This window comes from Danio rerio, chromosome 9 (genome assembly GCF_049306965.1).
Source record: "Danio rerio strain Tuebingen ecotype United States chromosome 9, GRCz12tu, whole genome shotgun sequence".
NCBI classification, from domain to species: Eukaryota; Metazoa; Chordata; class Actinopteri; order Cypriniformes; family Danionidae; genus Danio; species Danio rerio.
The window spans coordinates 33451115-33475948 of NC_133184.1; the positions used below are offsets into that span (position 1 = coordinate 33451115).

The 24834-nt window shown below is 35.2% G+C and overlaps 2 protein-coding genes across 3 annotated transcripts in view; one reads left to right on the top strand and one right to left on the bottom strand.

The window, feature by feature from the left end:
• nalcn (sodium leak channel, non-selective) overlaps nt 1-9083 on the bottom strand; it is a 192014-nt gene extending 182931 nt beyond the window's left edge. For both annotated transcript variants that reach the window (XM_073911846.1, XM_073911844.1), the window contains exon 1: nt 8853-9083. The gene's annotated coding sequence lies outside the window, so the exon portion shown is untranslated. The remainder of the gene's footprint in view (nt 1-8852) is intronic.
• itgbl1 (integrin, beta-like 1) overlaps nt 1-24834 on the top strand; it is a 58139-nt gene that overhangs the window by 18685 nt on the left and 14620 nt on the right. Inside the window, 5 exon segments of the mRNA NM_001024072.1 lie at nt 10876-11022; nt 13559-13681; nt 15567-15707; nt 23168-23308; nt 23868-24014. Of these exon segments, the coding sequence (NP_001019243.1) occupies nt 10876-11022; nt 13559-13681; nt 15567-15707; nt 23168-23308; nt 23868-24014 (699 nt within the window).

Below are 24834 nucleotides of genomic sequence, written 5' to 3' on the forward strand. Positions count from 1 at the left end.
AGTCTTAGGTGATAGGTCAGGTTCAAAAACTCCTTATGCGTTTCATAACATTGAGGACCACGATGCCCCACCCTGGAGACAAGCCTAGGGTTGGGGCTCGTATGCGAGTGCCTGGTGGCTGGGTTAGCCTGAAGGAGCCACGTGGGACCATCCTCCTGCAGGGAGAGCTGTAAGGGGCTGGTGCATTGTGGAAAGGTTGGTGGTCGAAAGTTAGGGCAACAACAACCCGATTGTCAAGCATAGAAACTGGCTCTTGAAATATGGAATGTCACCTCATTTGAATCAGTTGTTAATTTGAGTTATTAAGTTGTTAATTGAATCAGTGAGTTGTTAAATAGAAACTTGCTCTGTTGACAAAATAATTTGAATCAGGGAGTCATGAATTTTAGACTCACTCTGACTGGATCATTTGAATCAATAGGTTGGTAATTGGAGACCCACTTTAAAAGAACTATTTGAATCAGTGAGTAGTCAAATAGAGGCTTGCTCTGTCATTCATTCTAGACTCACTGACTGGATCACTTGAATCAGTGACTTGCTCTGACTTAATCTTTCAAATCAGACAGTCAAAAATTTTAGAGTTACTCTAATTTGATCATTTAAATCAGTGAATTGCTAAACGTAGACTCAGTCTGATCATTGGAATCGGAGTCATTATTTCTATAGAATCACTGTGACTGGATCATATGAATCAGGTAGTTGTTAACCGTAGACCCGCACTCTGAATGGATCATTTGAATCTGTGAGTTGTTAAATAGAGACTTGCTCTGGCCAATTTATTTGAAACAGGGAGTCATTAATTCTAGACTCGCTCCGAGTAGATCATTTGACTCAGTAAGTTGTAAAATGGAGACCTGCTTTGAAAGGATCATTTAAATCAGAGTTGTTATATAGAGACTTGCTCTGTTGACCAAATGCTTTGAATCATTCATTAATTCTAGATTCGTTCTGATTGGATCATTTAAATCAGGGAGTTGTTTTTTTTTAGATCCGCTCTGAACAAATCATTCGAATAAGAGTGTCACTATTTCTAGACTCGATGGGACTGGATCATATGAATCAGTGGGTTGTTAAGTGGAGACTTGCTCTGACTGAATCTTTCAAATCAGGCAGTCAATAATTCTAGACTCACTCTGCATAGATGATTTGAATCAGGGAATTGCTAAATGTAGGCCCACTCTGATCATTCAAATCAAAGAGTCATTAATTCTATAGAAACACTGTGACCAGATCATTTGAATCAGTGAGTTGTTAACTGAAGAATTGCTCTGAGTAAATCATTTATAGTTGTTGACTCAATAACAGATGCATTCAGATCAGTTAAATTCATGAATTAACCATTGTATGATTTTTTTAAACTAATTTAACAGGTTAGACAGGATAATATGAATCAAGGAGGGAGTTTACTGTAGTCTTGCTCTGATGTGATAATGTGATTATTGTGGACTCGCTCTTAATGGAAAATTTGAATAAGTGTGTTATTCACTGGAGCATTTCTTTAACCGATCTTTTGATTCAAGGAGTTGTTAATTGAAGAGTCACTCTGACCAAATAATTTTGATTCAGTGAATTCAATTGTACACTGGATCTTAAAAAATTATTTAAAGTTGTTGACTCAAGAACAGATGCATTCAAATCAGTTTAAGTCATGAAATAACTGCTGTTTGATTCATGAATCAATTCAAAAGGTTTTCATATAAACCAAGAAATAAATATACTCAGATTGTTCACAAACCAGACATTGCTATCAATAAAGCATGAAATATTGCTTTGAAATGTAAAATTACTAAAAGACACTTGAAAAAGCACTTTGTAAGTGCTTTGCTTCTGTCCATTACTGTAAACTTAACTTAAATAGTGCAGCCTTGTGTTTATCCATTTTATGCAAGATTTGTAAAAGATTATAAAAGATTTGTACTTGGGTTCAGAAGGCTGTAAGCATTTGTTAGGTCAAGTATGTTCAGTGATTTAAAATAAATACATAAAAACTAAAAAGGAAAAACAGGGAGAGCAACGTTCCACCAAACTTCAATTCTGTCACAATTTCCTCGCTCTCAAGAAAATAAGAGAAGATATTTTAAAGAATACGATTTACCAAGCAGTTGCTGGTCTCCTCTGACTGATCTCTGAAAAATCTAAAGACTGAAATGTAAACACAAAATGCTAATAAATAAATGCAGTAACATGCTGCTTTCTATTCTGTCCCACTGGAACCTTTAGTGTCTATATTTTTTTTGCACACTTTTAATCAGAAAAGGCTATTATACTCACAGTCCAAGGTGTAATGGCTGTCTTTGAAGGCACTATCAGCCACTGGTTTCAATTTGATTTTCATTTGCATACCAGAGGTTAGTTAAGATCCTATCTAAGGTGGATTAAGTTAAAATAATAAAGATTCACAATGACCAACATTGAAGCAATTTCATATTTTAAAAATGGAAAAGGGATATACAAATATGTAAATGCCTTCTTTAGCCTGTAAAAGAAATTGCATCCTGGAATGATTCGGAATTCTTAGAGAAAGCCTTGTCGGCAATTCTGAGAAATTGCTGTCTATTCTTGTTTCGCAAAACAAAAATCATTGTAACAATTATTTGCATCCGAGCTCGTTCATACTCCTGGTCAGCCCATATTCTATTGTGAGAGTTTGACATGGATAGCACTATCTGCAATAGGAACAGCCATTAGTGTCTGATGACTCATTAATCTGCTCGCCATCTACAATTTATCTGATGAGGACACACCGTCTATTAATACTGTGCCCAGCTGTTTGGAGTGAGTCACAGCTCAGGGTGCCCATTTTGCAGTGAGGGGGTAAATTATGCCCCTGGTAACACAAAAGCAGGGAATCAACAGCCAGCAAGGACGAAGTCTTCCTCCCACAACAGGGTGGGTGGCAGTTAATATGTCAGTGTGATTGTGTCCACATATAGGATCAAACTCTAGCATTAATAGCCATTTAGAGAAAAACACATCTAGGATTGTTTAGAACATATTAATTGAGACTGAAAAAATGTTTATGGCTTTAGTTTTTCATGTTTTTATAGCCATCAGTACTGCTGGGTTATAATGACCTATTAATCAGAAGACTTGTTTGGTTAGCGTAGATATTGAGTTAGTGCATTTGATTTGAGGTATAATTTATTTTTAGTTTGGCAGAACTGCTTACATGATCTAAATGGTCTAACCTATTTTATAACAGGGGCAAAAATTGACAGACTGGATAAATTAAATATTGTGAATAGCTCCATCAGGATATATTGATGGAGTTAACTTGTAAACAATAGTTTGGCAGCGAGATCATGTCCTCATTTTTCCCCTTAACCAATTATCTACTCCCTAAAAACTATTTAAGGCAGATAAGCCCTCTAGCACTGTTCATCTCGTTCTCTCCTTCCCTTCATTTCCTTTCTTCCCATTTACAATCGTTATAACCCTCTCTTCGCTCCTAGGTTGAATCGGGGGGTTCCAATCACTCTACTAGAGTAGAGATGGGCATCGTTGTCTCTGAGTCACTGGGCATCATTGTAGCACCCGATCAACCTACCTACTTGTTCATTATCCATCCTCTTACTTCCATTTTCCTTTGATCCACTGTTCCCTTACCACTCCTTTTCATCCCTACAATAAAGTCTAGCTCAAAGTGTGGTGTCGTCCATGCTGGTGAAATTAGATTTAAGAGGGTCATTGTGTCATACCTTTGTGTAATAATACTCATGCATTCTAATTTGGTTAAGAATAAAATTTAGTTTAGTTTGTACAGTATGTTGTTTCAAACATGATTAATCATTGAACATGTCATAGCTTTTCAATGGATTTTTGGGCCCAATTCTGATTCATAATGGTGAAGTACACACAAAAAAATTGACGTTTGTTCAAACTACATATTTAAAATAAGCTGAAGCAACACAATTCTTTTTGGACAACTTAATTGTTTTATGTTCATTCAACATATATTTTTAAAAACTAATTAAGTTAACTTGTTGACTCATGTTGACTCAACTCATGTTGACTCAACAAAAAATGTTGTGGAACCCAGCATTTTTTTTACAGTGTAGTCGATGTTTCATCTGTATCCATACCCCACTTACTCTTTATTTCAAGGGCCAAGGAGAAGGGGTAGGGATGAAGATATGAGACATCACTACCACTACACTCGCATCCGTCATCATAATGTCATTGCTAGCTCATGTGTCACATGAGATGTCATTTGCAGCATTCATTCCAGAAGGTGCAAGATTAGTAACGTTTAATAGATTACCCACTCCAAGAGTTGTTTTGCATATTTAGACTTTGAAAAAGAGTTGTTTGTTTTCAGCTCAAAAACGTATGAGCCTCTGGGTTTCTCCAGGCTTCCCTGTTACGACTGGTGAATCATGTTGCAAGCGTACTGTGTATTTCCACAGTGTTCATATTTATGGATGTAACCACAAGGAAACAACAATAACGTTATACCAGACATGCTGTAAGAAGCAAATCCACTGCCACCAGACATTTCTGACAGACTGGCCTATTCTGTCAAGTATAAGCATTTAAAATATGATGTGGACTATTATCTAGTGGTTGTCATACGCAGAAATTATCATTTGCGAAGTTAAGCATTTTTTTAAAGAAACACCTCTTTGAAGAGAATGAATATGAATGCCATTGTGTCTGTAATAAAACCGATGCTTGTTTGTAGAAAAAATCCTTATTAATGCTAGGGCTGCACGATATTTGAAAAAACTGACATTGCGTTGTTTTATTTTTATGCAGTACATATTGTGATATTGTATATAATTTCAGTAAATGAAATGAACGGCTCTGTTTAAAAAGAATGTACATAATTGATTACGATGATTTTGTAGAGAGCATCTGCATTAAATAAATAAACCATTTAAAAGTATTAATAAAAACAATAGAGCAAAGATATGTGAAGTTTTACAAACTAATTTTGAGAGGAGCATGTGATATGATTGATCGCGGCTGACCTCTCATCTGTAATCTGCAATAATCCAATCAGATTATTTCAAGCCTACTATAAATAGACCGATTTCACCCTACTACTTCATTTTTTATTTGGAAGAATCCCCCTTCTACTCCATCTCCTCCTTTAGCTCCATTTACCTGAGGGAGCTATCGAGACCTATAAGATCTCGGACCCCCGTTTTTGAATATTGACCAGGCGGAGCCCAAGGCTCTTTTATCTCTGAACTCAAGAGTTCTCTCCCGGTACAGCATGCCAAACCTGCTAATAGCATCAACCAATATCTAAATGTGTACTCTTGAAATGAAAAATACAACAACTGGTGTTTTTATTTTATTTTATTTTTATTTTTTTCTGGGAGTCTAGCAGTATTCAGGTACACAAATTGTGAAATCAAATGTAAAATAACAGTGTAGTTTTTGTTGTGTGTAAATATATTTTAATACAATTATTTTTCTTAAAGTTAAAACATTATAATTTTTCTTATGCTAGAATGCTTTGAACGCTTACACAATCATACGCCTTAGGAACACAAAAACAATCAACTGTGGCTCCTGGTCAACTATACAAGGTTTTTACACGTTTCATCAAGTCAAATTTAAGACTTTTATAAAGCTAGATGCTAAATATTTTTTAATGGCCAAGCAGAAAAAAAACTGTATTAGTAATTTCTGTCACAAATTTTAAATGTGTCAAAACAAGCATACTTTAGTTGCATGCATGCATAATTTTTTGTTTATAACTTAACATAACTTAAAACAAAACTCTTCAAAAACTAAATGTTTTCACAACAGACTACAGTTATAATATTAGTCAAGAGTAGTTTTGCTAAAAGTGCATGTGTTTTATTGAGATGCGTTGTTGCCGATTGGATGCGTTTCGGATTGATTGGGTAGCTTTACAAAGGACAATTAAGACCCGTTTAAAATGATTTAAGACCTACTACAAGACAATATTTCAGTGAATGTAAAAGTTTAAATTAAAATTGTGTTTTTGAAATGTAAGACTTTTAAGACAGATTCCCTGGTATAATTTTGATTCAACATTGCAGATCCTGCGATGTGACTATTGCAGATACGCACATTGCAATATCAATGCTAAAACCATATATTGTTGTAATTAATGGCATTTTTATTTTACATTTGTATCTCCATGCTCGCTTGGGAAGCTGTGTGGTCACTGTAGCTGGTGTATTCATTGCCATCTCTCACACACCACTTCTTTATTTATTGTAGTGTAGTTCTAAAAAAATCTTAATTTGAAGGGCTATGTGGCAAAATAATTTGTTTTCATTACAAATATATAGCTCGCTAAAAATTAATATCAGCCTGAAAAGTTGAAATTTAATCCTGAGGATTTTTTCAACCACCAAAATATAAACAAAAACGTTTTCATTCCCAACTTTAAGTTTAATATATTATTCGTCTAATATATGGAATAGTAAATGCTTTTTTTCATAAGCAGTTGTTTAGGTTTACAGTACATTTCAAACAATTAGGTCTAAATTGGCCTGACCTAAGCTTTTAATATACATGACCTTTGATTTTTTTATTTAATTTTTTTTTATTTTAATTTATTTATTTGCATCTTCACAATTTGACTAGATTCATGACATAAGTTTTTATTAGAAATACTCCTTTGACCTGACTTTCTCTTTTAAACCTTTGGTATATTACTTTTTTATTGTACTTATGTTTGTATACATATTTGTCATATATTATTCATGTTGGCATTTTATAACTGACTTTGCCTGACCTAAATTTTCTTTCTCTTCTTTTCAAGTTTATTTGTATAGCACTTTTCAAAATAATTATTGTTTCAAAGCAGCTTTACAGGTGCACATTACTTTTAAATTCATAAAAGTTAAAGTTATTGGTTACAATAACTTCATTGGTTACAAATAACTTTAACTAATTAACTAGTAACTAATAGCTTTTAACAGGTAACATATATATAAACACAGTTAACCTGCAGTTATATAGAATATGTATGGTGTCTATGTGTAAATGTTCAGTGCAATATCAATGCTAAAACCATAAATTGTCGTAATTAATGGCATTTTTATTTTACATTTGTATCTCCATGCTCGCTTGGGAAGCTGTGTGATCACTGTAGCTGGTGTATTCATTGCCATCTCTCATACACCACTTCTTTATTTATTGTAGTGTAGTTCTAAAAAAATTCTTAATTTGAAGGGCTATGTGGCACTTCCCCTACCCCTACCCCTACACCAACAACAACCAAAAAAAAAAAAAAAAAAAAAAAATCGAAACACCCCTACCCCTTCACTTGAACATGTGAAACAGAAGATTGGTAGGAAGGTGAAGAACTAAGAAGTAGAAATGATATTGTGTCTATATCAGAGATGACCAGTCTAGGGCAACTAAGGTGGCCCATATAACCTTTGATTTGGCCCGCCATCCCATCTGAGAAGAGAGGGGGAATGATGGGGATGGTTTAGAGATTGTCATTTCAAATGGAATGTAATGTAATTGTTTATTTGTTTGTTTTATTGTTAAGCTACAAAAAAGTTTGCTGCAATTAAATGTTTTGATTCAAATGCTGTAATTTATTTTAAAATACTGTCACCTGACAGACAGAGAACAATGCAAAGACTTTGCTGAGCAAATCAAGGCAATGGGAGACTCTGCTTGACTAGTGTTTCAGCATTAAACTCCAAGCTGTTATAAATGTGATTGTTTATGTCTTCATTGCAATAAGTTATTATCAAAAAGTTATACTGCATTAGTTAATACAATTCAAAGCAATGTTTTCTATTTATTTTTAACTATTACTAAATAAATTAGGGAAATTACCCATGGCAACTTTAATGTAAAATAGTTTGGCATATTTATCTTGGGCCCACGGCTCTCAATGATATTTGGTTTGGGAACCCCTGATCTATATTTTAGAAATGCTGTAATTCGTGATTCTAATTATTAAAACATTGTCAGTGTTATATTCCACTTTGAAATGGCTTCAAAACCAGCAAGAATCCCCCCGGCACATTGAATAAAAGGTATTCTATATTCTGAAACCATTCACACTGAAGAAGAATTTGTTGTCCCACTGCAAATATCTTGCCTGCATGGTTCAGTAATGAGAAATGCCTTTTTAAACTGTCAAATCGTAGCCCAAAAAAATGTTATTCAGCGTTCGTCTCATATCTTAAAATTTCCAATACCAATTTGCTTTTAATCTATAGGACGCAAGATAGATGTATCCTCCATTTGGTATTAGCATAAATCTTGCCTTTCCCTCCAGATTGGCTATAAAACACTGAATGTTTGTGACAAGCAGCCAAGATTCTCTGGTAATGAGTACAGGAGCAGAACAAGGCTATTGTTAAGGACTGATGGATAGCCCTTGAAGACGACATCAAATTTACATGATGGATTAGTGCAGCGAGTGATTGAGGATGACACTTCAGGATGTGGCTAAAGAGCTGCATTTACAATAACAGGATATATTTGTAGCATAATTTGTCAGTGTTTTTCTTTTTTGTCTGTACGCATGTGTGTGTGCACATCCATTTTCATCCACAGAGTCAAGAATAATGATAGGCAATCATAACTGAAATAGAATTTTTTTTCTTGTCTAGTATAACAGTTACTGTTGCATGCAGAATGTAAGGGAGGAAGACTTGAGGTAGACTGTTATTTTAGCATTTGTAATAAGTAGAACAGCTTACATTTTTTTCAAGAGCAAGCTTTTGGGTGAAAACTGCTCTATATTGTATTTGTTATTGTTGAGTAGGCCACTGCATACAGTACACCGAAGCTTGGAGACTGAAGAACAGACTTTTTGATTATTACATGGTATCGAAGTTTATCAAAAACATTTGTGCCTCTCTGCAAAGTGTGAGAAGCATTAAAGTGAAACATACCTTTATTTTGGGCTTCTGCTGAACTTCATGGATCCACAAAAGCCACAGCTATTTAGCTCCAGTCCTAGACGGTCACAATGTGAAGAATTTAGTAGCTCATCATGTTTCCAACATTCTTCAGTAGACTTATAACTTTGTGTTAGAGGTTTGATGCAAGGATGAGAAAGCGATGACAGACTTGTCTATTTTTGCGAACTATACCTTTCCTAAACGGGTAGACATACCCACAATGCACTTTGAAAGTTTGCGTGGCAAGAACTCTGCGTCTGACCACAAGATGGCGTCTGCGATGGAATCCTATGGGTGTAAGTTTTTAAATGCAAAATTATTTAATTATTAAATAAATCTTTGTATACATGACAGTAAAATCAAAATAATTTGTTTTCATTACAAATATATAGCTCGCTAAAAATTAATATCAGCCTGTAGGTTGAAATTTAATCCTGAGGATTTTTTCATCCACCAAAATATAAACAAAAACGTTTTCATTCCCAACTTTAAGTTTAGTATATTATTCGTCTAATATATGGAATAGTAAATGCTTTTTTTCATAAGCAGTTGTTTAGGTTTACAGTACATTTCAAACAATTAGATCTAAATAGGCCTGACCTAATTAGCTTAAGCTTTTAACATGACCTTTGATTTTTTTATTTAATTTTTTTATATTTTTATTTATTTATTTGCATCTTCACAATTTGACTAGATTCATGACATAAGTTTTTTATTAGAAATACTCATTTGACCTGACTTTCTGTTTTAGACCTTTGGTATATTACTTTTTTATTGTACTTATGTTTATATATTTATCATATATTATTCATGTTGGCATTTTATAACTGAATCTGCCTGACCATAACTTCATTGGTTACAAATAACTTTAACTAATTTACTAGTAACTAATAGCTTTTAACAGGTAACATTATTATATATAAACACAAGTTACCTGCAGTTATATAGAATATGTATGGTGTCTATGTGTAAATGTTCAGTGAGGTGTGTTTGTGTATTTAAGTGTATGTGATGTCCTTGAAGTCCTTGATGGTTGGCATCACGTTGGTATCATCTTTTCCCAGGTCCTGGATCCCATCAAGTGGTTCTGCACAATCTCTAGACTAGAGGCATTGGTACAGGCATCACCAGGCGGAAATAGAAAACAAAAGAAAATTAGCATAGCTGCTGTTCAAAATGTATTTGAACAAGAGATTTTAAATGTTAATAAAATAGGAGTTATATTAACAAACATATAACAGAAGTATTTTTAACAAAGTGTCTGGTGTATTAAGACAGAAAGAGTGTGTTTTCTTCATTTTATTGTGAAAACATTTTTTCCACCCTTTTAAAAGTTAATAAACCAATTGAATAAGTTTTTTACCATTAAAATGATTATGCTTGTTCATCATTCAGCATGGTTAATATGTGTAAACAAAAATGGGTCCAAATGCTCCAGTTAGTATATGCTAAAGCAAGTGAAATACAAATGGCCCTTATACTGTACATTCATTGTGTGCTGTAATGTTTTTGGAAATCATGATTATAATGTTTATCGATGTCTAACCTCATATGGTCAGACAACAATTCATCTTTTACAAATTCAGTAATTTAAATACTGGTGTCTATGATGCAGCAAGTCCAGAGACCGTATAGTGAACATCATGATTTTGTAAAGGATTAGAATTAATGTGTGATATGATTAAACAGTGTTCATACATTTCTAATAGATCATGGGGAACAATTTTTCATAAATAGTAAGCTATTTTTTTTTTTAATCAGAAGGAAATAACATCTTTCACCACATGTGTGAAACTCCTCTCACTACTAAGCATTGATGTCACCCTGTCCTTCACCTCTCTCCAAACACCTCTCAAATGTGCTACTAATCGCAAAATCTATCTCATAGTTAGCTCTTTGGCCCCTGTCATTCCTTATCAACCCATTTACCTTTACATCATGGGTCTGTTCCATGACCGCATGTTACTCAAAACAATCAATATCTCAATCAATCCTGTTTGTGTTTCCACTGCAGATCATGGGATATGCAACTGTGGCAAGTGTTTCTGTGATGAAAACTGGTTTGGTGAATCCTGTCAGTACGAGGAGGAGTGTTCGCTCTCCAGCAAAACCAGCAAAGACCTCTGCCGCAATGCTCAGGGTGTAGTTTGCTCCAATGCAGGTAAGATACACATCACCCAGAGACTTATAGTGTTGAGAAAGGCATACAGTATACAGAGCTCTGCACAAATAATTGCACCCGTAAATATAAAAATGGTCTTGAGCTTCACAAATTAGGACGTGGTTGTAAGAAAATAAAACAAAACAACAAAATTGGCCACACTGTAAAACATTATTGCTGACAACCAAAGGAACTTTTATAGTCATCTGAACTGACATCAATTACACTGAATAAAATGTTAGGTTAAACTTTGTAAAACTAAACAAAGTCAGTTGAAATCTGATTAACTGATTATTGGTTAAAGTAATATAAAAACATGTTTCCATGGCTTTTTGTCATATCATTTTTCATGGTGCATATTAACCATTAAGGCAATAACATAAATTTCAGCATCACTTTCTATGAAGCCCATGCTCACAATGTATTATACTTTTATTTCTAATTATTTATAATGAAGCATAACAATCATATAAATGTATCATATACAGTATAAAGAGATACAACATAACATTACAATGACAGTTATATCTACAGTTACACTGTGTTATTGAAATGTGAAGGTGATTGAAAAAGGATAAAATGAAAAAGGCTGAAAATGGCTTTTTGTAGTACTATGTATTTTATTTATTTATTTTTTTCTTTGAGTCTATGTTACAAAATGTAAAGGTACAAATGGATTCAAACATATATGTCAAAGATGCCAAAAGGATAAAATATGCCTCAAGTAAAAAGAAGAGATAGGTAAAAGAAGAAATAAGTAAAAAGGTAATAGACAAATGAAGTATGTGGTAATGGGGTGGGAAAATAATAAGCTTGTGCTTCATCCAACTCCATTTTCAACCATGTTGAAATAAATTTTTGTCAATGATATTTTATGTACTGTATGATATTTTTGTTAGAAAATAAATAAATTAAATCAAATCAATACTTAATAGTGATAAATGTCATTTTAATGTACATGTTCATATGTAATTCTACACTGATTTGAAGCATTGTTGGTCACAATTATATTTATAAAGATGCAGTCTATTATGTTAAAACACTGTTATGTTATTACAAGAAAGGACTCATTAGTAGAGATTTTGTTGTGTCAAATTAGTGAATGGTTTTATATTGTTATAGGAGACCAATTGCTATAAATCCATATTCTAAGCCATAATACAATTACTATTAATAATAATAAGTTGGGTCTAAGGATCAGGAAGTCTCCAAAATAAAATTCAACATCACCTACAAATTGATTGAAAGATTTTTAAGAAGCATTTTCTCTCATTCAACAACAAACTCAAACATCATTCAGTTAATTATTGTTTACTTTTCTTAAAAATCTTAGATCGAAAGGATAAACAATAAAGACATTTTTTCTGCAGCCTTTTTGCTGATATTTACTAAGGGTGCTGATAACAGTGAAGGGCACTGGTGTGCAGTTGTCTAAACATTCCTTCTGGGTGGCCTAAAAAATAACAGGCTGCTTGTATTTCACACCTTGACCCCAGAGCCTGTACTTAACCTTAACACTGGCCTGAACTCTTGTGTGTTGTGTCTGTCTGTATGTTGTTAGCAGGGCTCCAGCTGCTTTACAGATACGTCTGGTATGTCTCACATATGTCAGTGTCAGTAGGGCAATGAAAATGCTGTGTATCATGATTTCTGGAAAGTCACAATTTCAGAATTATATATTTTAGATGCTAGAGAAAATGTTAACTGGTTAACACCACATTTTTAATAAGTTCAAAGAAGAAATAACCATTTCATGGAACTTTTCGAGGAAAAGACTGTAAACTGACATTGCCACAATTCCCTGCTAAACCAGCTGAAATTATTTGATTTGATTATTTTGTAAAATACAAGTTTAAACAGTAAATATCTTTATATTTACTATATTCTGGAATTATTCTGGCAAATAAAGTTTAAAAAAAATGTATATGCAGAAATCAGAATTTAAATTTATAATAAATCGAATGAGTTAATGCTTTAACAAAACCTAATAACAAGATATTTTTTAGTTAATAAAAATTTCATTTTTTATAGTTATTTCATGTTAGCTCATGAGATTTTTTGTATATGATTTATAACATATTTCAAACATTAACAATGCATGCTTTAGAAATACTTTGACAGATCATATTAACCCCTGAAGTTACCCAATGTTAGCAAAATTAGTGTAAAATGTTACAATTTTTATTATTGTGTCACATTTTTGTAGTTAAACTGTTGCATTTTTTGTGCTTTATTGAATAATTGTGGGGGAGGTTATGTTTAAATGTTCATTATTTCATTCATCAATTCATTTGTAAAATGACTAAATGTGAATATTTTTATTCTACCATATGCATGCACTTTGCTTCTTTATTTAAAGTTAATAAGAGAATCAATGCTTAATTAATTCTTAGTTAAATTCTGAAAAGTATGCAGTTTTACAGCGTCAGGTGTATTTGTGAGAGTGTGTGTCTCTTCATAAAGTGTATGTGTTTGCCGTGTGCTGCCATATAGAGCAGTGTGGCTGTATTTTGACACTGATGGTTGTGGCCGACAGGCACCTGTCACTGCGGCAGCTGCATGTGCCACAATCCCGATGGGAAAAGCCTGATCAGCGGACGCTACTGCGAGTGTGATGACAGCGAGTGTTTGGATGAAGACTCTGGAGAAGTGTGTGGAGGTAAGACTTTAAACGACAGAGCTCCCTCAAACTGTCTGGACACGTACTGTATGTATTTTTTATAAAAAAAAATTATTTTGTATTTACATAAATATTACATAAGATTGCCATCGAAATAGTTTTTTTTCTCATTTTTGCTATATGGTGGCTGTAGCGGTGAAAGTTACACACATTTTAAATTAGTATTTCTTTTTGCATGCACATTAATTGGCCAGCCCATGAAATAAATCTGGTATATATTTTTTGTGTGATCTGAGATATAAAGGATGTCATACTGCTGTTGTCAGAGCTTGTTAATAAAGTAATGTGGTAAGAAAAATAATGTCCAATTTTGTCAAAAACACCATTATTCTATAAGCAATAATTTAATCATAAATAGTTACAAATAAATGTAAGCTGTAGTAATATTGTAACTTGGTATTTGGATAATTTAAGACAACATATTATATTATATTATATTATATTATATTATATTATATTATATTATATTATATTATATTATATTATATTATATTATATTATATTATATTATATTATATTAAGACAGTAAAAATATACTTTACAAATGTTAAATGGGGGGTTTGGACTAACAAACACAAATCCAGCCAATATGTCAAGTTTCGGCCAACAACAACAACAACAAAAAAAGAAATATTTTAGGGAGAATTTTAGTGACCATAAAATACTAAATGATACTTAATTAATAATAAGAACTTTGCTGAAACATAAATAAAAATATTCATTCAAATCTGAGTGATTTGTGTTCCTCCTTTCAAAATGTATTTAATATTATGTCACTAAAAACAATCATAAAGGCATTGGGGGAAAAACATCCAAATCAAGCTGTTTATTCCTAGTTATCACAAGAAACTTAATTAGATTTAACTGAGCAGATTTTAGAAAACTCCTTTGCTATAGTATGCTGTATGTTCAACACTATGTTACTAACAGCCAGGGGTTTTGCCAGGCACTAAGCTCTACATAAAGCTCTTCAATCAACTACTTAATACACTATACATTTAAAGTAACCTGTAACTGCCTGAGTAATAAGGGTCTAGCGACGCCCCGGCTATCGTCCATGTTGAACAAAGCATTATTTTGTACACATGGGGAAATTCTAAATTGATTTTTGATAGAAGAAGAAAATGCACTGAATGATACAAGTGAAAGTGACAGGGTACAGCTGAACTACCATATCACCTGAGGTTAGCAACACCTGATTCCCAAGACGTCAACAATGATCAACACATTCAGAGCTGTCTAGATTCAAAAGCAGCCATCAAATCACATGTTAAGTAAGATCAACAAACATCCCTGCGACTTAAAAGAACTTTAAATATTTATTTATTTATAACTTTCCCATGTTAGTTCTGAGTAAGACATCAGTTAATTTGTGTGTTCACAATAACAACATATGCTTTTGCTAAATATAAAAAACAAACAGTGTGCATTTTCTGCCATCTCTGTCTTCAAGAAATTCCCCAGCCTGTCTGGATATTTGCTGTCTGCACCCTTATGAGCACATTTTCACAATTTGTCAAATGCAAGTCGATTAGCTTTGATGCTAATCGAACTCCACTAAATGGTTTGGTTTGTTTATCTATTAAATTGTGGACAGAATGGGGTGCCCATAATGTCAGCACTATGACCGGTCAGTTCACCTGTCAATCAAACTGTGCCAAACACAACAAATAATAATTTAGGTGAAATTTTAGATAAGCATATGATTACCAATAGCACTGTCAAATACACTCTTTAAATTTCAATGACACCCTTAAATCCACAATCGGTATACATGTGTTCTCTGTAATGATGCTGTTTCATCAAATCTGAAAACTCTGCAGCTGAATGTCTCTCTTCGCTCTCCCTGTGTTCATGGTTGCAGGCCATGGAAAGTGTTACTGTGGAAACTGTTACTGCTCTGCTGGTTGGCATGGAGATAAATGTGAATTCCAGTGTGCCATCAGCCCATGGGAGAGTAAGCGGAGATGCACATCTCCAGATGGCAAGATCTGCAGCAACCGAGGTTTGTCTATATGCACACACTTACCTGACACTGACATAAACGATATTCCCCATCAGCTTTGACTAATACTAGATAAACCTGGGATATCCCTAACGCTACTGTAGGGGTTTCAGAATGAAATTAGAGTTTCATTTCAGGGGCTTTCCGCTGAGAATCCGCAGCGGAATGAGTCTAATTGTCCCATATCAGCTGTATACGGCATAAGTAATTTCACCTGACAAGCACAAATGAGAGTGGGACAATGCATTCTCCATTAAGATACATCAGGCTGCCAAAAAAGCTTTGGCTCTCATATTGCTGCTGAACCTCCTGGGAGCTTCTCTGTAATTGATTACAGCAAAAGGTTGAAGTGGTACACAGTATAAACTCAACCTCACATCTGAACCACTGTCTGTGGTTAAGTAATCTGCCCGCAAACCGTATCCACTCATCAAAGGCAACCATGCTGATTTTCGGCATCAAACGAAGGGCACTCGCATTTGTTTTGAAAAACAACAGCATTTTACAGGCGGATACACTTACCAGTAGAATACATACAATCCTTTAAAGCCTAAAGGCACAGTTGTCCATACATTTTACTGTCATAAATGCTACATACCACACAATTCTTTCATGTTGTCACAACACAAATTGAATGCTAACATAATAGTTTTTACAAAATTAAGTAAATTGAACATTAAAAGTTGTCATCCCAAAAAAATTAAGAATTATGTTGTTTCAGCTAATTTTAAATTAGTAGTTTGAACAAGCTGCAGAAGTATTTTTTTTAGTGCATCTGCATTTTATTATCAGCAATGTGTTCTGTTTAAGGGGAAATCCACTGTTTACAACAAACTGTGTCCACTTATTGCAAACCCTATCCGCTAACTAAAGCAAGCACACTGGTTCTCTGCATCAAAAGAAGGGCACTCGCATTTGTTTTCAAAAACAACAGCATTATACAGGCGAAGAATACAAATTATTATTTATAGCCTGTACATAAGGCACAGTTATCCATACATTTGACTACATACTGTCATGCTGGGTTCCACACCATTTCTTCATATTGTTCCAACACAAATTGCTTAAGTTAACTTAATAGTTTTTACAAATTTAAGTGACTTGAAAAAAAATTAAGTCTTCTCAAAAAACTTAAGAATTGACTCATTTTAAATTAGTAGTTTGAACAAGCTGCAGAAGTCATTTTTTAGTGCATATGCATTTTATTATGTGTTCTGTTTGAGGGGAAACCCTTTATTTTCTAACAAACTGTATCCACTCATTGCAACCCATATCCACTTAACAAAGGCAAGCACGCTGGTTTTCTGAATCAAAAGAAGGGCACTTGCATTTGTTAAAAACAAAAAACAAAACTAAAAAACACCATTTTACAGGCGGATACACTTTCCAGTAGAACACAAATAATTCTTCATAGCCTGCACATAAGGCACTGTTATCCATACATTTGACTATACACACTGTCATAAATGTTGGGTTCTACACCAATTCTTTATGTTGTTCCATTACAAATTGTCTAAGTTAATAGCCTGTAACTTTAGTTTTTGCAAATTTAAGTGGATTGAAAATAAAAAAGAATTAAGTCATCCCAAAAAAACTAAAGAGTTGACTCATTTTAAATTAGAAAGTCTACAGAAGTCATTTGTTTCAGTGCATATGCATTTTACTATCAGCAAAGTGTTCTGTTTGAGAGGAAACCCCTCAGTTTCTAAGAAACTGTATCCACTCATCACAAACCCTATCCACTCACCAAAGGCAAGCACACTGGTTTTCTGCATCGAAAGATGGGCACTTGCATTTGTTTAAAAAACAACAACATTTTACAGGCGAATACACTTTCCAGCAGAATATAAACGATTCTTCATAGCCTGTACATACAGTAAGGCAATGTTATGCGTACATTTGACCACATGAGTGCTCAGCATAACTGAGTACACTTCATTTCAGAAATGAACATTTGTATAAATTTTTCAGTGAATACCGGTCATATATTTAGGTGCATTTTAACAAGCAAATTTATGAAATGGATAAATTTACTGAAAAAATATTTTAGTCATTGAACATCTTTAGAAATAGAAATATAATACATTTCACTTCATGCAAAATATTGCAACAAAGTTTACAACCTACAACATTTTACCAATTTTTTTTCTCTTGATTTTTGCTCTTTTTACATTTTTTATAAAAACATTTCCCTAACATATAAATTTGTACTAATTTTGGACCGTTATCAAAAATTATTTTGTTTGATTATCTCCAGATTTGGCTTCAGTACTGACCAATCTAATGTATATATGCAAATATAATACTGTGAAGCTTCCTACAGAAAATATTAATTGAAATGAGCGATTTGTGAGGGGTGTACTGATATATGATGATCACTGTATGTGTTTTATTATCAGTAATGTGTTCTGTTTGAGGAGAAATCCCTCAGCTTCTAACAGAAATAAGGGTATGGATGTACACTAAAGTGCATTTGTTACTTCCAGCACACATGGTGAAAGACTATTATTTTGGACACTTTTAAGTCATCCATCCTCATTTTCTGTATTTTCTATTCTGTTTATACCCTTCAATTATACGTTCTGCCCTGTGAATGGCAGGTCTCAGTGGATCGCTGCTATTGTGTGAAATGACAGGCTCTTTTAGTCAGTCAAGCTCTCAATCCATGAAATAGCTTGCCCTTCACTTTCAAATACAAACATGCAAAGTTATGCACTTAATAACCTTTTTATGGGGAAAAAAGTTTAAATAAAGCAAAAAAAAAAGTGCTTGGGTATAAAAACAAGTAATGATAGGTAATTTTAAAACCAGACTCATGAATTCCTCTTTTTAGGACCCCATGTGCACAAGTCATATTGGCAGAGGGTATTAAATGTGCTTCTGGAAAGTATGGGATGGGAGGCCTGGAAAAGGTTTCGATAGTTAATCACAGTTTAACACCTTTTTGAATGAGGGTCAAATGGCACAAATAGGCAGACTAACAGTGGCTAACAGAGAGTGGTTACTTTATATACAGCAACAGTAAAGTACAGAGAGAAAAAGGACAAAGGCCTACACTACCTGACAAAAGCCTTGTCGTTGATCCCAGTTGTAAGAGCAACAAATAATACCTTGACTTTTTATCATTTGAAAAAGTGGGAGAAGGCAGATTTTTCTGATGAATCATCTGTTAACCGGATTCCCAACCATCGCAAATGCTGTAGAAGACATAATGACCTGCATGGACCCAAGATTCTCACAGAAAAAATCATGATTTAGGGTTACGTTCGTTATGGGGATGTGTAAGATATCTGCAGAGTGGATGGCAACATCAACAGCCTGAGGTATCAAGACATTTGTGCTGCCCATTACATTACAAACCACAGGAGATGGCAAATTTTTTAGCAGGATAACGCTCCTTCTCATACTTCGAGCCTTGGCTGGGTCAGTTGGCATTTCTGTGTGGAGTTTGCATGTTCTCTCTGTGTGGGTTTTCTCCGGGTGCTCCGGTTTCCCAAACAAACCCAAAGACATGCGATTCAGGTGAATTGGGTAAATTAAAATTGCCCATGTGTGTGAATGAATGTATGGGTGTTTCCCAGGGATGGGTTGCAGTTGGAAGGGCATCCGCTGCTTAAAAAGCATATGCTGGATAAGTTGGCGGTTCATTCTGCTGTGGCGACTCCAAATTAATCAAGGTACTAAGCCGAAAAGAAAATAAATGAAAGAATGAATTAATAAATAAATACTTTGGCGCCACTACAATCTTATATACTGTATGCTCAGCTGCTAACCAATTTTTTATCAACGTATATCGCATCCCTAATTGTAGAGTTATAAATTTGTAAGGTTTTTGAATCATCTATAAGCACTTATAAGACAGATTTGGATTTCTGTCTCATTAAACTCTAATGGGCCATTCACTCAGAACATTTCTTTGCTTCTAAAAACACAAGACGCAGCATTTAGGAATGTTTTTTTTTAGGAAGCACCTCCTCTGCCATTTTAACAATTGTCATGCTAACTTGCTACTGTAAACAAGCTCAGTATGCTTTGCCCTGCCAATGGTTTCATCTGATTGGTCCACTGCTTTGAAACTGACATTAATGACCAGCGCTGAGTATAAAAGTTGAAATTCATTTAACTTGACACACCATCTTTAAAATGGGCCACTCATGTGTGAGGCACATCAAAAGACACTAGACTCGAACAAAACAGTCATGAACATCCACCAAGCACTTGTTTACATAAGAAGACAATGTAAAAGTAGTGCATTGGAATGAAACCGTCTGTGAAATGAGTCCCAATCAAGTCTATGCAAGTCACTCTGATGATATATTGTATGTGGAGGAGTGGGCTACTATTGTATATGCTTTACTTCTTAGGGATGTACAGTAAGCAACAATATACTCTTACATGCACAACTGTAAAATTGCAGCTCATCCTGTTCATGCACAGTATGTCTATATTCACCAGAGGACAACTCTTTGACAGAACTGCAAATGGTGGCAGTGGCAGCAGTCGCGGCCCCTGTTTTCAGGACGCCAGAAGGCTCAGCTCCCAGTGTGCTTTCAACACCCAGATAAAAGAAAACAGGATTTCCAGAGCTGCTGCGACTGGTCTGGCTCGGCTTCATCAGAGTGGAGGTGTTTCCTGCAGCTCTGTTGCCATGACTGTCGCCCCAGCAATAGATTAGCTGGAACTTGGAGTAAGCATCCTCATCAATCCTTGCCATGCACGGCCCCTTTATTGTCAGCTGGGCTCTGGAGGATTTGGTCCCCAGGAGAAATTTGGCTTTCCTTTTCAGCATCACTTCAATTATAGTGCTGTGCAGCTAACTGTTTCAGCGAGCCCTAATCCTCCTCACACAGACAAAACAGTCTGAACTCATATTTCAACAATCAGAAAATGGCTTTGAGACTTCTCAAATCCCTAAAACTAAAAATGTAGAACGTACTAAAGAAATTTCATATCATTTAATATAGATTTTCTTTATCTACATATACACTTTGTCTTTCAAAAGAGTGTTTTTACAATGTTCAAAACTGAATTAACAGTCTGAAATTCAAAAATTTTGCTATTGTCACCGTGGTCATTACGTTTACTGCAGCCTGCAAATAATAATAATAATAATAATAATAATAATAATAATAATAAGTCCTTATATTTATATATCGCTTTTCTAGGCACTCAAAGCACTTTGCCAATTTTTTGGGGAATCTCCTCATCCAACACCAGTGTGCAGCATCCACCTGGATTATACTACAGCAGTCATATTGTGCCAGACCGTACACACCAACTGATTGGTGGAGAGGAGAAAGAGTGATGAAGCCATAATTGAAGCCAATTATGATATGGGGATGGTTAGGGGGCCATGATGATCAGAGGCCAGTGGGCAGAATCGGCCAGGATGCTCTTCTGGTTACTCTTTTTCGAAGAGCATTCTGGGATTTTTAACAACCACAGAGAGTAGGGACCTCGATTTAACATCTCATAAGAAAGAGTATAGAGTATAGAGTCCCCATCAATAAACTGGGGCATTAGGGCCCACACAGCCGAGCGCACCCTGCTGGCCTTACTAACACCACTTTCAGCAGCAACATAGCTTTTCCATGTTTACTCCCATCCAGGTATTGACTGGGTGTAGCCCTGCATAGCTTCTGTGGGAAACTATGTGAGAGTTACAGAGAGCTAGCTGCCGGCTTAATAAATGACTACAAGAAACTAAATGGGATTCAGTGTACTACCAATATATTCACAACAAAATAGTTTTTCATTCTTTGGATAGAAGGTAAAAGAGGGAAATACTTTTGTGGTTATTTACTGATCCAGGTTGCGTCCAGACTTCTGAGAGTGACTTTTAGATGAATATGTAAATATGTGCTGCAGTCTTTCCTCTTAAAAACAAAATAAAAACACAACAAAAAATCTGTAAGAATTACTGTTTCTATCCACATATTTTTATGTGCAGCTTTTAGAATATTGCTTGAAAAATGTTACTTAAAATGATGCATGCATATACATTTTAAAAACGTGCATAAAGATGTATATGCTTTTTTTATAAAGTGTAATCTGATATGTGCATAAACTACAGTGGAAACATATTTACGAAAAACAATACTATGATGCACATACAAAAAGTCATGTAGTTTTGCCTGAACAGATGTTGTGATTGGCTGACTGAACTAACCAGTGGGTCGACCTCATTGCACTCAATCAAATGTTGGTTTAGAAATCTGCAAACCTCTGAGCAAAAGTCAATCACTAAAATCATTTTCTCTAATCATCTCCTAAAACTGTTGTGTAACAGAATATATATCAGACCCCCCCCCCCCCCCCCCAAACCCAAGAAGAGCAAGTCAATTAATTTTTACCGTGGAAGTAAGGGTTTTCCTGCTTATGATTATTTTTTTAGTTGCATATATCATCTTGCTCAAAGCAAAGTCACATTCACATGGGATGTGATAATGCTTTATTTGCAAATATTTTTGAGTTTGGATAGAAACTTACCTGACATGACCCAAACCTTTAGTTTATGTATAAGGATAGTGCCTATTTTAAACTGTTATAATTTCTGAGATACAGCGCATCGGCACCCATCAGCCTGTCATACTATACAAAGCAAAGATGGTTTACGTTGTCCATCCACAAGACGGTGACAGAGACAGCATAAAAAGCCCTCATGGGAAAAAAATTGGTGTATTTTTAAACTACAGCTGCTCAATTCATTATTAAATTAGTGAGTAACTCAAACACAAGAGTAATCTGGTAGTGTTTGCATTGCGCTTTGGGTTTATTGTGATATCCCGATTGTAACAGAGAAATACTGGGAAATGTCTCCAAACTGATGACATTTCAAATCGTTTAGCCTCATAATCTTAAAATGTCAGCAAAATCACCTGTTTTGTCTTCACTTTAGACATTACCCGAGAGAATCATTCAAATACTCGCTCTAAAGTGATGTTTGTGAATTAGTAACAGATTCTCTGACATCAGCTGTAGATGTGAATGACTGGCGGAAGAAAGTATTTCCTCATATAAAAGAATTTTGAGACATGTTTGATTTTCTTTTTATATACACGATTATGCTGTCGAACTGTTGTATAAACACAATAACACACTCGTAGTAGTGCGATATGGCTGTATATCATCACTGGTGGGACACTAAGGCAAGGTATGCCTCCCGCCAGTGCCGATATGCACTGCTACTTATGTTCTATTGCTCATACATTGCAACCCTAATTGTAAAGTTATGGATTTGTAAGGATTTTAAATAATCTTTAAGTATTTTGTAAGACTTCACGTTTTTGACTTCCTTTTCATTGAACTAATTGGCCATTCAATCAGAAATCCGGATTCTAATTTTACGTTTGGTAAGTTTGGATAGAATCTTACCTGACATGACCCAAACCTGACAATGTGAATAGTTTGATGATTTTTTTTACCATAGTTTCCTAAAACTTTTCACCCTGTCTCTGTAGGCACATGTGTATGTGGCGAGTGCACCTGCTATGATGTGGATCCCTCAGGAGACTGGGGCGACATTCATGGAGAAACCTGCGAGTGTGATGAGAGAAGTTGCCATGCCATGTACGACAGATACTCAGATGATTTCTGTTCAGGTGAAGGAACTAGTTGAAGCATTTCTGTCAAACTTCTCATTCTATTATCACATTTGTGTTGTATATATTAAATCAGTATCTAAAATATCACTCTGCCAGTGTTTTTCCCCTCAGTGGCCTCAAGAAACGAGTTAGAAATGGTCAGGTTTGGCTTCACCCAACTTCCTCAAAAGGAAATGGTTCACATTCCAAAATCTAGCAGCGAAAAAGAAGGCAGGGTGAAACTGTTCGATATCCGTTTGCTCTAGCAATACATGATCTTGCATAAACAAAAGCATGTGGATTATCAAGAGCTGAAGAACAACAGATGCGGTTCAGAAACATTTCGACATCTGGTTTTAATGCTGAGGAATAACTCTTTAGCCATATGTACCTCAGAGGACTGCTTACACAAACCAATTTTGGCATTCATGGTCAGCCAGACCTACGGTGCCCTTTAACTCCCTAAACAGGCACATAGACACCACCGATGTGTAATCTTTGGCTGTATTTAGGGCAGCTTCGGGCAGATCTTTCATCCATTAGAGGACTCTAAATCCTGCTATGTGTCTGTTTGAAGGTCACGGCCAGTGTAACTGTGGCAGGTGCGACTGCAAGGAAGGCTGGGCTGGAAGGAAATGCGATCATCCCCTCTCCTGTTCGCTGTCTGTGGAAGCCAGTCAGAAGAGGTGTCGGGGAACCTCCAGCCTGCCCTGCTTTGGCAGAGGTAATTAAGTAGTGTCTATTCATCAGTTGGTTCCAACCACAGCGTTTCACAGATCTGAGGTGTCGCATTTGAGGCTCATGTGGTAGGCCAGAGGACTCTTAAAGGTGAAGTGTGTCGTTTTCGGCACTCCCGATTAGTCGCTCTGGCGTGACGTGACGCAAAGTGGAGAGAACAATGCTAAAATTAGCTGCGCTGTCAATTAGTGTGTCAGTCTTAATGGATTGTTTTGAATTAAACAGGTTCATCTTAAAGGTGAAGTGCCTAATTTTCAACTCTTCCAATTAGTCGCTCTGGCGTGGAGCGATGCAAAGCTTAGGAGGAAAAAACAGTGCTAAAATTAGCAGTGTTGTGAATCTTAAAGGGATATTTCATCCAAAAATGTACATTTGCGGAAAACGTACTTACCCTCAAGCTATGTATTTTCTTTGATAGAAAATTTAAGAGAAAGCATGTACAGGACATGAACAACATTAATACCTGCGAATACAGTAAGAACTACACTCACTGGCCACTTTATTAGGTACACCTTACTCTTACCGGCTTAAACCCCCTTTTGCTTTCAGAACTCCCTAAATCCTTTGTGGCATAGATTCAACAAGGTACTGAAAATATTCCTTAGAGATTTTGGTCCATATTGACATAGCATCATGCAGTTGCTGCAGATTTGTCAGCAACACATCCATGATGCAATCTCCCTTTCCACCACATCCCAAAGGTGCTCTATTGGATTAAGTCTGGTGACTGGGAAGGCCATTTGAGTACAGTGAACTCATTTTCATGTTCAAGAAACCAGTCTGAGACGATTCGCGCTTTATGACAG